Here is a 14,280-nt window from a genome sequence, read left to right on the forward strand (position 1 = left end):
AGGAGCAGGCAGCTGTGATTTATGGTTAGATGTGCATCTGCGCCTGCTCTGCTGCATCCTTTAAAAGGAGATGCTGTGGAGAGAGACTAAATCCCTAATGCATGTGTGGGTGTGTGAACAAAGTAAACCAGGGATAGGGGCAGCAAGAAATGGCCAAGATACAAGTTTGTGTAAGTTTCCCCTTCACGCAATCAGACAGTGACCAACTCCAGGGCTGCACACCTACAGGGCTGAAATGCTGATGTGTGGTCGCTGCTCTTGTCTGCTGAAAGGGGAAAGCCCTGGGGGTCTGAGGTTGCTCTGCGCAGCCAGGTGTCCTCTGATCGGCAGTGGAAAAGAGATGGGCACATGCAGCTGACAGGAAATATTAACTCACATGGTAGCAACAAAGTCAAAGTACTAGGTGGGGCTGGAAGAAACAGCGTTATCTCAGTATTCCCAAATATGCTTGCATGCTTCCCCCTTTGCTCTCTGTTGTGCTGCATGTTGAGTTGGATGTGTTACCCTGTGAGCCAGCACTTTTATAGTCTGTGCATGTTTAAGTCATTACATATGCAGAATGGGATTATAGGGAAATGTTGGGGAGATGAAGGTTTAGCAATACCTCACTGTTAATAATTCCCCTGTGCCTTAAATACTGAGGGGACCAAAAGGTTTAGTACGTCAGAGTGTCTTTTATGAACGTGATGGACTCTGGTTGATATTTGTAAGCATCCTGTTTTGACCACACTCAAGTGAATCATATGGATGCAAATCTAAGGAGAAGTTATTGTGGAAAACGAGGCTGGTAGCAAAGATTTAAATTTATTTATTTGTCTTCATTCTACATATCCAGCTCTGGATTTTGGAGGTACCTCTCTCCATTGAAAGCATGGCCAGCACTTGTTTTGTGTGTGGATCTTAGCTGGTGGAGTTATATTCGCAGTGTGATATTTCCTGCCTCTTAGGGCTCACCCTGGTCTTCACAGGTTAGAGCAGAGCTGGAGAGGTGCTCAGCATGATCTGATGTACCCTTCTGAAGAGGTGTCTTTGGGGCTGCTCTCTAATGAAGAGCTTTGCAGCTGTGTGGGAGGGAAAATGTTGGTGTGTGGAATGGAAAACGTGGGTGTGCACGACACCAAAAATTGCACGTGTGGCTGCAGCTGATCCACAGAGTAAGTGGCACAAGTGAGTGCTAAAATGCACAAGATTTTTAGGTGGAAGAACTTGCGTGCTTGTGCAGCGTTGCTGTGCCAAATGAAAATGAGCTGACAGTACGGAGGGAGCAGGGAGGGCATCTGCAATTGCTGCACCTCTGACATTCAATTAACCGTGCAAAAGCCCCTGCCTGGAGGTGCACCGATAGATTAACCAGTGCCTAGGAAAAACACTTGTTTCATGCCCAGTTGCCCACAGTCACGACAATTTGTCTTGATGAATACATTGCAAGAATAAACATCTCCAAACCATTAAAACCCTGTTTAATGTTGCAAATAATATCAGCATTGTTTAAAATTGTTTCTTACCAGTAAGTTCAGTCTTCTGGGCAAGCCCTCAGCAGAGCAGGCACCGTTTGGTGGCTGGGTAGTAGACCTAGTACCATTTTGCACTTGCTGTTTGCTCCAGGCTTTGCTCTCCTTACCCTTCCTTGCACCAGGCTGGGAGTAGCTGGGTGCTGGTTTTGTTTTTAAAGAGGAAACCTGCTTTGGAGCCCTGTTCTTGTGTTGCCTTCCAGCTGTACAGAGGGAGGGAATTAGATCTGCTGGCTGAAGTTGTGTACAGGTTGTGTTTCCACTGAAACACTTGCAGTGCTACGCTCAGCATATCCCTTCTCCCTTGTTTTGATTTACTGCCACTGCGAGCGGGATGAAAACGTCCAAGAGCCCTGGCCCCAGTGAAGATCATGGCAAAATCCCCACCATGGTCAACGAAATGGTGTTTTGCGTGGTGGGTACAGAGTGCTAGACCTGAGACAAGTTAAATTCGGTACCAGGATGTTAACTCTGTGACGATATTTTCCTGTACGAGAAGACCCCTTTGCACTGCCAAAGCTGTGCAAAGGAGTCTTGCTGCATGCCAGTGGGACCCGGGGAGCTGCCCTGTGCTGCCTCGAAGGGGTGCCTGCTGCTGTGCTTGCAAAGGTTTGGAGCTACTGGCACATAGATCAGTATTTGCTGTTCCTCCTGGGTAGCTGGTCAGTTGTAACTGATGCCTTTTCATCCAATGCTTTTGGATAAACAGAGCTGTTAACTGGATGTGCGATCGTATGCCTTTCGTGCTTTATCTGCCCCCTAACCTGGCTAAAGCCTCACAAACAACCACAAACACTTCTCTGGCACGTGCTGCAGACCCGGAGCTGCTGTGGTGGCACTTTTTTGGATCCTGTCAAAGGACAGGAGAAAGTGATGCAAAGCTTTAGATGTGGCTTTTCTGTGCCAAGGAGTGCTTTCAGAAGGAGGCAGGAGCATAGGCGTCTGAAATGACGGATGGTCTGTTGCAGGGATGGGGAAATTATCTAAGATTGTGCCTTTCTCTGCATGTTTCAGTAAGTCTTGTTTCTCTTTGATAAGTCTATTTTCTAGGTAGTAAGATCCCCAGTAGCAGGCTGGTTTTGATATTTATGTCTTGTACAGTTTGCACTGAAGGCACTTGACAAGCAATAAATAACAAAAACATGAGGCAGAAAAAGACAGAGTGATTGACTGAAGAAGTAGGAGTCCCTCCATGTGTACAAAATAGGACAGACTAAATTAAATTAAACCTGTGATAAGCAGAGATCTTATATAACTTATACAGTGAGTGGCTTGGAGGTCCCTTTGGTGCCTGCTAGTAAAAATCACCCCCTGAAAAACATTTGTATCTTTCCACAAGCTTTTAAAATGTCTGTTTATATGTGAAAATAATGCAAGATTTGAGTTTTACAGGTTTACTGCACTAGTAAGCTGACTTTAAAGCATAAAGCTTATTGATTGTATTCAGCAGAGCTAACTGCTATAGTCAACCACTGTTGAGTATGGTTTGTCATTTTAATGCTAATTAATGATGACTTTCTGTATTATAAGCCATGTAAAGTCATGCACTTTAACAAATTTTAATTATTTTTTCCTTCAGGACTAAGAGAAGCATTGTTTTTAAGTCTCAGGACCACAAAAAGAGAGTTCAATTGAATTGAATAACTAAAACACCAGCTCTTATTTTGTCTTGCAGACTTGAGCAGTCTGTTTTACCTCATCAGTGCACTAAAAAAAAGGGTTAGATTAAAAAAATAGCATTCAAACTGTTGTTTGTTTTCACCTCACGTGTAAATGTAGACAAGGCTATAGGGAATGAAAGGCAGGCCATATGAAAATGAGCAGCAAGGTGCCCAATGAGACATGCAAGTGCTGTGACTGGTCCCATGGCCTGTGTCTGCCTGGCCAGCACCTTATTTTGGGAGCAGCCCCATCGCCTCCCTCGGTCACTTGTGTAAAGGAAAGATTCACCGCCCAGCCTTCATTGAGTATTTTAATGCTTGCCAAGTCACTAACCACTGTGCTGTTTTATTGTTTCTTTCAGAACAGTAGACGTAAAATAAATGTTTATTGAACCTTTGGAGGTCTGTGGATCGATAAAAGAGAAGCTGGATTTAAACCACGGAGGCACCGATAGCTTTTCTTTTTCTCTTTCATATTCTCAGGGTTGTCTGTTGTAGGTTTCAGCCGGAGCTCAAACTGTTTGTGAACAAAGAAAACGGGGTGGGGGAGAAGCCTGATCAATTAAAAATGTATTCATCCAAGTGTCTGAAAGCTTTTATCCCTTGCTCCATTTTCCTTCGGTTCTATAATTGGGAATTTGCACAGGGCAGTCGTCACCTATTTTTAATCCAGGGAAGAATGACGAGAAAAGCCTGGCTGTTTTCTTACAAAGGCTTTCAAAAATAAGGTCGGGGTGTTGGGTTCACTTGCGCCAGCTGAAAGTCTGACCTGGAAAAGAGTGCAAAGGTGATGAAATGGTCAAGCAGCGAGAAACAGTGGAGTTAAAATTAGTCTTTTGTAATCTCTGTCTGGAAGGGGACGAGCCTTCAAAAGTATTTTAATGCTTTCCGTATTTTCAGTGGGGTATCAAAGAAATGTGACATACAGTAAGGAAAATGAGGGTGAATTTGGTTATCTTTGGTGGTAGTGCAGACACAGTGGGCCAACTCATTCACTTGCTTTCTGTGTGATTTTTCAGAGAATTCCAGTCATTAGTTCTCACTGGTTAAATCCTACCTCAATTCTAATTGCTTTTTGAGAAGAAGGATTCAGAATATCTTGTCAGATGCATCTTGACAAGATTAGATTTGCATCCATTGATTCAGCCAACAGCCCTTACCTGTAGCAAGTTCTGTTCTTCCTCCAGCAGCCTTTTCAGGAAAATTGAATGAAATTTGGGAGGTTTTGGAGGTTTTGCTTAATATTCTCCATTTTCACAGCAATATTCTCATGGCCTGCAGCTGTGGCAATAATGGCTTTATAGGATATCAGCTCTTTTTCTAACAATATGCCCTTAAAGATATGTTCAGAAAAGCACTTAATGAAACGTTAGATGACAGCAAATACATCTACTTTACAGAAAAAAGGCAGCCATGGTTATTACTATTGTAGGTTTCATAACAGCCTTGTGACATTCGGAATATTTAAATGAAGTGTAAATCATAGTTAAACTTTGGTAAATGACTGTGAATAGCATCCCCGTTGGTTATGCAGTCTAAGGCGACTGTAACAAGCTGTTGCTTGTCTAGCAAAAAGAGAAAAATGTTTTTTTCTTTTTCAGTTTTATGTATGGTGAGCTGACAGACAAGAAGACCATTGAAAAAGTCAGACAGACTTTTGACAACTACGAGTCAAACTGCTTTGAAATTCTCCTCTACAAGAAAAACAGTATGTATATATTAGTTTATGATGTTGGGAGTGATAATGCGTATTTATTATATATTATAGTACGCTATAAACATTATGTATAGTGTATATACATATTATGTATTATACCATATTATATATGTCTTTTATTGTACTATATGTATTAAACGTAATATATTATTATAACTCTATACTATAAGTATATAGGTACATATATATATATATATATATATATATATATTTCAGGTTGGAAGTTAGGAGAATTTTTTTCCCTGAAAGAGCAGTCAGGCATTGGAATGGGTTGCCCAGGGAGGTGGTGGAGTCACCATCCCTGGGGTGTTCAAGGAAATGTTGGACATGGTGTTTAGGGACACGGTTTAGTGGGTGACATTGGTGGTAGGGGGTGGTTGGACCAGATGATTTTGGAGGTCTTTTCCAACCTTAATGATTCTCTATATAAGTACTTAATAGACTAAGATGTTCATTTTGACATATGGGTAAACTTTGGAGCAAATTGTGGAGAAGAAATGGGTATTTTGCTCACCACTGATCAAGAAAAGAGCTTATGTTTCAGGACAACTGTTCAGATTGCCAAAGCTAGTAGGTGTTTCCTGGTGTCTCAGGTCTGAATCCCTCCTTCCAAAAAAAAAAATAATTTTGAGGAGTTGTATTCCTGAAGGGAATCTTGACTGGGTTAAGTGAAAAGAAATTCTGAATGAAATTTCCCCTCAGGAAACATCCCCAAATGTCTGCAGGTGAGAACGCACACCCTGATTTGTGAGTGGTTACTCCCAGCAGCAGCGATGTGTGCCTGTGGTAAGCACTGGTGAGCCCTGGGGGAGATGCTGACTATACTTGACTGCCCCTTCTCACTGCAAGCTCACATAAACCCTTCATGACATTGAAGAGAGCATTCAGGATACCTCAGCGTCTGGAAAAGTACTCATACGCTTATGCTTTATTTCCACTTCCCCTTTGTTGCCTAGATTTTCCTGTATGTGCAGTTAAACAATTGGGATTGTCTTCAGATTTCTCCAATTCTGCCTGCTTCAAAGCATTTTGGTAAACACTAATTAAAAAGAGAAGTAAGAGTGCCTCTGAAGTCCAGCTGTTCCTGCAGGTGCCCGTGATAGCCCTCCAAACCTTAGTCCTCCTTTTGGTCGCTCAGCAGGCGGATGTTCTCTGGATTTGCTGCCTCTCTCCCCTGTTCCTGTACAGGTGATCTGCGCACACCCTCGCAGTGGGGAGGCTTCCTGGGACAGACCTTTGTTGTGTATCTTTGTAGGTGGTGGTGCTCAGCACCCCCCTGATGTCCAGGTGATTGCAGAAGATCCCAGAGACTCAGGGATTTTCCCTACCCTGGCTTCCCTTTTTAAATGGGCTGTTTGTTCCTGCTTGGCATGGGCCAGTCCTAAACTAAATTTCTTTCCATTTTATTTAAATATTAAAAAGAGGAAAGCCTTATCTTTGTCACTGTTCTGTAACTAGCCAGTTGCTTTTTTTTGCTTTGGGCTGTAGATTGCCCGCTTGAGCTTGATGGTGTTTCAGAGATTTATTGAGCTGCAGTTGCCTTAATAAAATCTTCACCTTTGCCCAGATCTCCAAGTCTGTACTTTCTGTAAGATACGCAGGATTATAGAAGGACTTCATGGAAAAGTACTCATTTTTCTTTTCAGTCTTGAGCCAGTTCCCATCCATAACATGTTGCCAGCTTTCATCTCCATCACCTGTAGCCCAGCACTTCAGCCTCTTGCTAACATTAACAGCCTCACCTTTTGGCTCCAGTTCAGCAGCTGGTTTGCCTTGGGTTTGCTTCCATTTGTCATACGCTGGTACTTGTGAAAGAAGCTTCTTATAGAAACTGCATGCTTATCATCCAGGCTGAATATTGGAGCAGATAAGGAAATGAAGAATAGTGTCTGTTGGTATGAATATACTTGTGAAAAATGTGGAGTTATTCTGTAGAAAGGCTAGCGTTTATCACCCTGCATGCTGCTTCTCTCCTGCACGGAGCTTGCAGAGCACACTTCCACCCACACCTCCAAGCTGTAGCTCCAGAGGTGCTGGGTATTTTGTTATTTTATCGCAACCTTTTCTTTCTCACTCATTCCTTTATGCTTTCAGCAAATTTAGATCTTGAGATTTTCAGGTTGCTTTCCCATCCTCCTTTCTTTCGGCCTAGGGATGATGTTTAAGAGCTGTTGTTCCCAAGCAGCATCCATGTGGCTGCTGGCTTCACACGCTCCCTTGGCACTCTAACCCAGTTAGCTGATTTTAAGTTCAGACCTGCAAGTTTGCTATGAATTTCTGCTGCTTTACTGCATTCCCTCACATACGGTCCTCAGCTCTACCTACCCAGCTATTTAGCACCCACGTAGACATGCATAAATGTGTGGGTAACGCTCAGGAAACCTCTTTGCCTGCTTTTGAGCCCCTGTCCAGATTGCTGTTTCTACAGCACTGTCCACCTTGCCTCTCTCTTTGATTTTTCTCAGGGCTGTTGTACAGGTTATTTTGCCTACTTACATGTGGAGCTTTTCAAAGGGTGCTGATGAGTTGCCAGGTACAAGTGAAAGCACAGTATCACTCCTGAGAGCTGCAGCACTCTTTCTTAGAAGTTATGAAAAGAGCCTTTTATCTTGGGTTAGCAACTGGGAATTGAGATAATCAAGTGATCAGCATAATGGCTCTGGAATTACCACTGAAAGCAGTCTCCCATCTCCCCCACCTCTCCAGTTCAGTGAGTTACTGCTTTAATTCCAGCAGAGCACTGCTGAGTTTTGCCATGAACCCCTGTGGATTTTGACCTTCCCTACAGTAGCCCTGCTCCAAATGGGTTTCGTTGCCCTCTCGGCATCCATCCCTGGCGCAGCTCCCAGATGCGGTGTGTTAGAGGAGATTTGGAGGGGCCAGCTGTGCCCTGGGATAGCAGTGGGTGAGCAGCTTGTTTCAATGTCTCGGTAGAAAGCCCAGTTTTTAGCTGCTGAGCACTTGCAGGAGCCCTCTGTGGGCAGTGAGGCTTTACCATAAAACCATTCTAACCACTCTGACACTGTAAGCAGTTTTCTGGCTGTTCATTTGATGAATGGTATAATCTGAAAATTATTTTCTATTTAGTTCAAAACCTAAGTATAGATAAATGCATTGCAAATTTGTTCCACTCGGCAAGACAACGAGGAGATGGAGGGTATGACCTGAAACACAACAGGAAATCCTATCTCCATATTTGTCCAGATAGGACATTTAAATTTTATGTCTGAATTAGTTCAGGCCCTCTTAAATAACAGAGTAGCATCAAATTTGGAGCATTTGACAGTACAGTCTAGCAATTTTGGTTTTGATAGCTCCATATTATGTGAAGAAGGATTCAAAGATATCCTCAGTCTATTTTTTCTCACCTGACTACCCTGCAGATACCAGGTTTGTGAGATATAATGGTAAAACCAAGAGCAAGAGGGGACGAGTAATACAGTTATCACAGGGTGTTCTCTCTCTGGTTATCAGCTTGTCAGTTTGGTAGCATTTCCCCATTTTAATGAATCTGTAAAAAATAAGAATGTTGTTTTCTCTTGAGTAAGTGAAATTAAAGGTCTGGGACATGTGGAAATACTTCGATGTGGTCCTAAACAATGTGCATATCATATGATGTATGAAGTATTCTGTGTATGGGCTGGGGAAGGGTTGTGCTGCACCACACTCCAGCGTCACCTTTTTCTCTGCTCCAGGAACCCCAGTTTGGTTCTACATGCAAATTGCTCCTATAAGAAATGAGCATGAAAAAGTGGTTTTGTTCCTGTGCACTTTTAAGGATATCACTTTGTTCAAGCAACCAATTGAAGATGATTCAACAAAAGGTAAATATGAAATATACTAATATTTTTTTGTAAATGATAAATCGTATATTCAAGCTGAGTCCAGTGACAGGGAGATGTCGTGGCTGTGATCTTGCTATCAGGAAATGTTTTGTTGGAATTTTGATGCCACTTTTCCAAATTATTGATTAAAAAATAAAGAACTATGAGTGGAATATTCCCTTACAGTGCTTTGTCAGAGCAACAAACCTTCATTTTCCTTTGTAATATCACTATTTCTTCACTACAGCTGATATTTGCTAAAAATAGCATGGTTTTCAGTCATTATAATACTGTGTTGTATTGGGAGACCTTTCTTCTGCAGGACTGGTGTCTTTTATTTATCAAAACTAATTTCAGCTCCTTTGTGCTGAGGTGTTGGTCTTTACTCCGTTTCTCTTTCTTGGAGATGAGATGGGGAAGAACAGCCCAGCTGGGTTTCTTCTTACTGGCCAGCAGTGATGTCTGCATGGCAATGGATGTTCTGCCTAGTATTTAGCAGCTGCTGCTGGTGGTGTTTGCTGAGGTATGCAATGCTCTCATCACCTGATGACCTGTGCTGCACAGGGAGAATTGGTAGGAAAAGGATCCAGCAGCATTCTCGCCTTTGATTGTAGGATGTCTTTGGTGTCAGGTTCACATGTATATTGCTTTGGGTAAAATAATGCATGTTTCCATAAAGAAAGGCATCTATCCTATGGGATCCATATCCATCTTCTGTAGGAAGTTGCCTTCTGGTAATTTATTCCTTGCTCTGTTTTTCTGTTCCTGCTTGGAGAAGGCTTGATTTGTCACTGAGAGCAATGTGCCCTCTAAGCCATCTTGTGTAGAATAAAACTTAGTGTCATTTGAATGCAAACAGGATTTAAACTACTTTCCGATGATATAGATAACACTTATGTGCTTGGATAAATGACAAGTAGATTTATAAAGGCAGACTTCAAATAAAATGAAAGGCCTCTCTTTGGGCTGACATCAAATACGAGATTTTTTTTGCCTCCAGAGTATTATCTGTGAAGTTGTAAGATCGTGATGTAGGAGAACCTTCTCAGCCACCATAAGCCTCTCTGCCTCTACAATTCAGCTGGTGTCCTGCAAATGTTCCTTTGGATTCACAGCCTAGGAGATTTGTACTTTGAGGATGGAGGGATGTGCTGGGGGAGCTGAGCTCGCCCTCTCCCCATCTGAGGAGGAGCAGGATCCTCCTGACATCCACTATAGGAACAATACCTGTTCCTGTGGGAAAGAGCAACAGCTGCAAAGTGAGTAATGCATGTACTGCTGTCCTCCGGTGAAGGGAACTGTTAGTTACAATGCCAAGTATTAACTGTGAACACCACAAAACATTGTTGTCAGCAGCCGAGAGAGGTTTGACTGCATGTTTAAGGAGTACTTACTTCTGTCAAAGTCATACTTAAAGCAAAAAAAAAACAGCCACATCTCTTTTCAAGGCATATGACTGGAGTCTTAAGAATTTCCTCAGGATGCTTTGATTAGAGCATGGATTAACATTGATCAATACATCCAGCAAGCTCCATAATTAGAAACCATTGACCTGATGTTTTTCCTTTTGTGTAGATCTGAGTTTGTTTTTTTTATATTGATAAAATAGTAAGAAACAAAAAACACCACATAACCAAGTATTAGCAGCGTTTTACTACAAGGATGGAAGAACAGCACTGTTGCATTATTCTCTGCATCTCAACTGGGTGGATCTGCAGGATCCCACTGCACTGGGATCAGAGCACTGTTTTGTCAGACGTAGTGCTATGAGACATGCATAATTCATTGTCCTTGCAGATAACATTACAATGTGCTTAGAAACTGTCAGGCCACTTGCTTCTTGAATTATGAGATTGGTAAACATATATATTAGAATTTACGGGAGAATTTTTAAACTTTTGTAAAAAGCATTTCAGTAAAATACTGCTGGGATTTGTCATTGAAAGGGCTATTTAAAAAAGAAAAAAAAAAGATTTTTTTCTTCAGAAATTCTGCCAGGCCCATGCAATACATAATACATAAGTAACTATGGTGTAGATGAGTTACTGTCTATTACTTATGGGAGCAGTAAATTTGAGATAAAAAATTCAGCAGAAATAAAATATTGATGCCATTATACAATAATCTCTCCATACTGATGTATTCTGCACTGTTTGAAAGTATGCAGCTTTGTTGTGAAGCTGCAGTATATCACGCTCCTACGAGGTACAAGGGTTTGGTATTTAAATCATAACGATGGGTGTAGCTAGGCTGCAGGATGTCTGCGTGTCCTGGCTTCTGTGAAGAAATGGTTGTGTTTGCTGGGCCCACTTGCGGTGGCTGTGACGCTGTTGGCATCTTGTGCCGGCTTTGCACAGGGGACTCAGATCTGCTCAGAAGTGTTGGGGAGCTTGTCACGTGTGTGAAAAGAGGGCATTAAAATAAAAGAATATATTTTTTGTACTGCAAAGCATGTTGCAAGGGAGGAGTGGGATTTTTGCCCAACATGGGCTCAGAAACATGCTTGCTGAGAGGCTTGGTATCAAAAATCTAGTTGGCATCACAGGGACTGGCCCCGTGGGAGCAAGGGGAGCTAGAGAGGGCTGGGGCTCCGTGACAGATGGTGTATGTGTTTGCTTACCTGTGTGCTGACTGTTGGCTGCGTTAATGCTGTCAGAAAGCAGGAGGAGGAGCAGGCAGAGGGGGCATTGCTTGCAGGAGGGAGCAAAAGCGGTGAAAAATTTTCCCAGGTCACCCAGGAGGCTGTGATTTTATTTTAGTCCAGAAGGCTGCTGAAGTTTACTAAGCAAGAATGGAGAAAAGGGATACTTATCCTCCTCAGATAAAATACACTGTCAAAGATAAATCAAAAGCCTTGTGTTTGGGGAGGGGATAGGCAGGGTGACACTGAAGATCTGACTGGCATGTTTTCTTGTTACCTGTGCTGGTATCTGTTATTGTTGAGTGATGTGCAGGAAACCTATGATACATTGCTGTAAAACACAGAGAATTTTATTTGTTATTCTGTTAATCCCATTGATATAGAGCTGTTAAGTGCCGTGGATTCCTCCTGACTCTCCCCCCACCTTGCCAACAGTGTGCATACAGCTCTGAAGAGGTACAAGAAGCGCAAACAAGACTCAATTACCCAAGCAATATGTTAGCTTGGGTATAACAAGCAGCTACAGTGACCAAGAAGTACTGTTGTATCCTCTTAACTGGAAAAGTACTTTAAAACTGTCTAACCATGCAAGTCTGCAAAACCAGCATCTCAGGCAGAAGCAGTGAAAGCCATGATAATGGAAGGAGACATCAGCCACGTGCTTGGTGTGTGCCTGGATGGAGATGGCACCGACAGTTGTGCAGGTGCAGAGAGAAGGGAGAACATCCCTCTGTTGATTTGCTTTATGGTTTGTAGCAGCCTGGTGTGGAAGGAGAAATTGAGAGCCAGTGGTGGGGCAGGAGGTGCTGCAGGAGCTGCTGGCTGCACCTGGTGGTCACTGGGACAAAGCCTTATTTTCCACTGAAGGAGCTGTGCTGTGTTTTCTCCGGTTTTTCTTTGCTTTTCCTGTTCCTCTTTGGTGACACAAACACTTGTCTGACCTGGATTCAGTACGAATCAGTACCAGGTTGTACCTGTGGTGGTGGAGGGCCAGCTCTCCAGGCGTCCTGCCTGAATGCTTTACACAGCAGAGGTGGAAGGCCCTTACAAGCACATGAAGGTATTTTCTTCCAGAGAATAAAACCCAGAGAATCTTCTCTTTTATGTTTGTACCATTGTAGGGTCACAGTTGGATGCTTTTATCAGCTCGCTGTGTTTTTATTCTGTCTCAAAAGCATCTGAAGGCATTCAGTCCCTCCAAAGACACACAGTGGTAATAATCTTATGTTTATTTACCAGAAAAGAAATGAAGCCACTTTTCTGGGCCCTAACTATTAGGAGGGCAAACTGGGCCACTTAAAATTTTAACACCATTTGAAGCCAAGAGTGCTGTAGATTATACTAAACTGAAAGCTTAAGGATGGAAAAAAGACTGGCATTTTTGGGATAATAGTGAAACACCACCCAGTTATACGATGGTTTTATTTCCTTTGTTATCACCAGTGAAGAAAAAATGTGACCTCCAGGTAAACTTGAAAGCTTATTTTCCTGGGATTCTCACTGGTTGTCTTGAGTCTCTTTGGAGTGAAATATCAGACTTTTCTGCAGCTGGAAGTGGTTGGGAAGTTCCTGTGAATACTGGTGGAAGACTGGATTAGGATGCAACGATGTGCTGATGAGGTTTCTACAACTCAGGACAGTGTGCTGTTAACAGATGGGACCAGGAGACAGCACAGCAGTATCCTAAAGGTTTTTCTTCACTTGGTACAGCCAGACTTTGATAATCAAGACTGTCTGGGACAATGCTGTACTGCTTCCAGTGATATAACTCTTTATGGTTATATAACTCTATATAATAATACAACTCTATCTTGGAGTGTGACAGGGCTATAAAAAGTGTGGTAGTTGCAGAAATACGCACTTATGCTTGCTAATCCTTGCTAAGCCTATAATTCTGATCCTTTTTATCTTTAATAAGTGCAAGTTATTAAGCATATATAACTAGTTGCACATGGGAACTTTTTTTCTTGAGGGGGTATCAATCCTGGTGATAATAGAAGTGGATGGAGGGATTAGAGCATGAAAATGAGGTTTCTACCTTTAGCTGAAGCACAGTGTACCCTGTTGAATACATCGCCTTGACAGTAATCCATACCAGTAATTTAATAGGTCACAATTTGGATATCCTTCCCATGTTTTCATTGCACTTCTCCATGGCTATAATATCAAGGGTTTTGGTTCTACAGAGACCTGGTTGCAGTTTTGTTCTGGTGCTGTTTCCAATTGCTCTGATCTGCAGAGTTGCATCCTCCAAATGCCTTTGGGCACTCAGGAAATTGTCTCCATCTCTCTGTTTTCCCCTGGGTCCACTGTGCAGCATCCAGGGACACCTGCCCCTTGAGGAAGGACTCTGTGCAGGGTAATGGGAGAAGTGGTTATTTGCCTGGACACCGGGTAGGTTTCTGGTGGGAAGAGTAGACAACTCAGGGGAGTGGTGCTATGATACAGTCTCTTGGTGTTTGAAACTATCCATTTCAGAAGCACATAGCCTGCTAGTAAGCAGGAAGACCTCCTGAGGTGCCCTTGTTCCTGTTCGTGTGGGACAGGCATCCCCATTATTGCCTTTGGTGACATGTCAGTGGCAATCTTAGCAGACAGTGCAAAGGTTGAGAAGTCACAGAGATTTTTTAGAGTTTAACAATTTTAAATTCACTCCTACTCGTGTTGCTCTCAGGATTTACTTCTGCCCCCTGTTCTTGCATGCCACTGTCAGAGACCTGCTGTGGTGAAGAATGGAAAATTTCCACATCCAGGACTGTTTAGTTTTCTTCCCAGAAATCAAGTACTTTTCTGAATCTGGTATTGCCTGTGTGTGCTCCATCAGCAACCCAGAAAACATACGAAGTGTCTGTAAATTTCTAGAGTTTAATGTGCAATAAAAAAAAAATCCACTAAAATCAAATCTAACCTTCCAAGAGATTGAATT

The 14,280-nt window shown here is 42.5% G+C and overlaps 1 protein-coding gene across 1 annotated transcript in view; it reads left to right on the forward strand.

Moving 5' to 3' along the window:
• Positions 1 to 14,280, forward strand: part of KCNH5 (potassium voltage-gated channel subfamily H member 5) — a 152,488-nt gene that overhangs the window by 13,364 nt on the left and 124,844 nt on the right. Inside the window, exons 3-4 of the mRNA XM_035551291.1 lie at positions 4,774 to 4,880; positions 8,585 to 8,713. Of these exons, the coding sequence (XP_035407184.1) occupies positions 4,774 to 4,880; positions 8,585 to 8,713 (236 nt within the window). The remainder of the gene's footprint in view (positions 1 to 4,773; positions 4,881 to 8,584; positions 8,714 to 14,280) is intronic.

Source organism: Cygnus atratus, chromosome 5 (assembly GCF_013377495.2).
Source record: "Cygnus atratus isolate AKBS03 ecotype Queensland, Australia chromosome 5, CAtr_DNAZoo_HiC_assembly, whole genome shotgun sequence".
Lineage (NCBI taxonomy): Eukaryota > Metazoa > Chordata > Aves > Anseriformes > Anatidae > Cygnus > Cygnus atratus.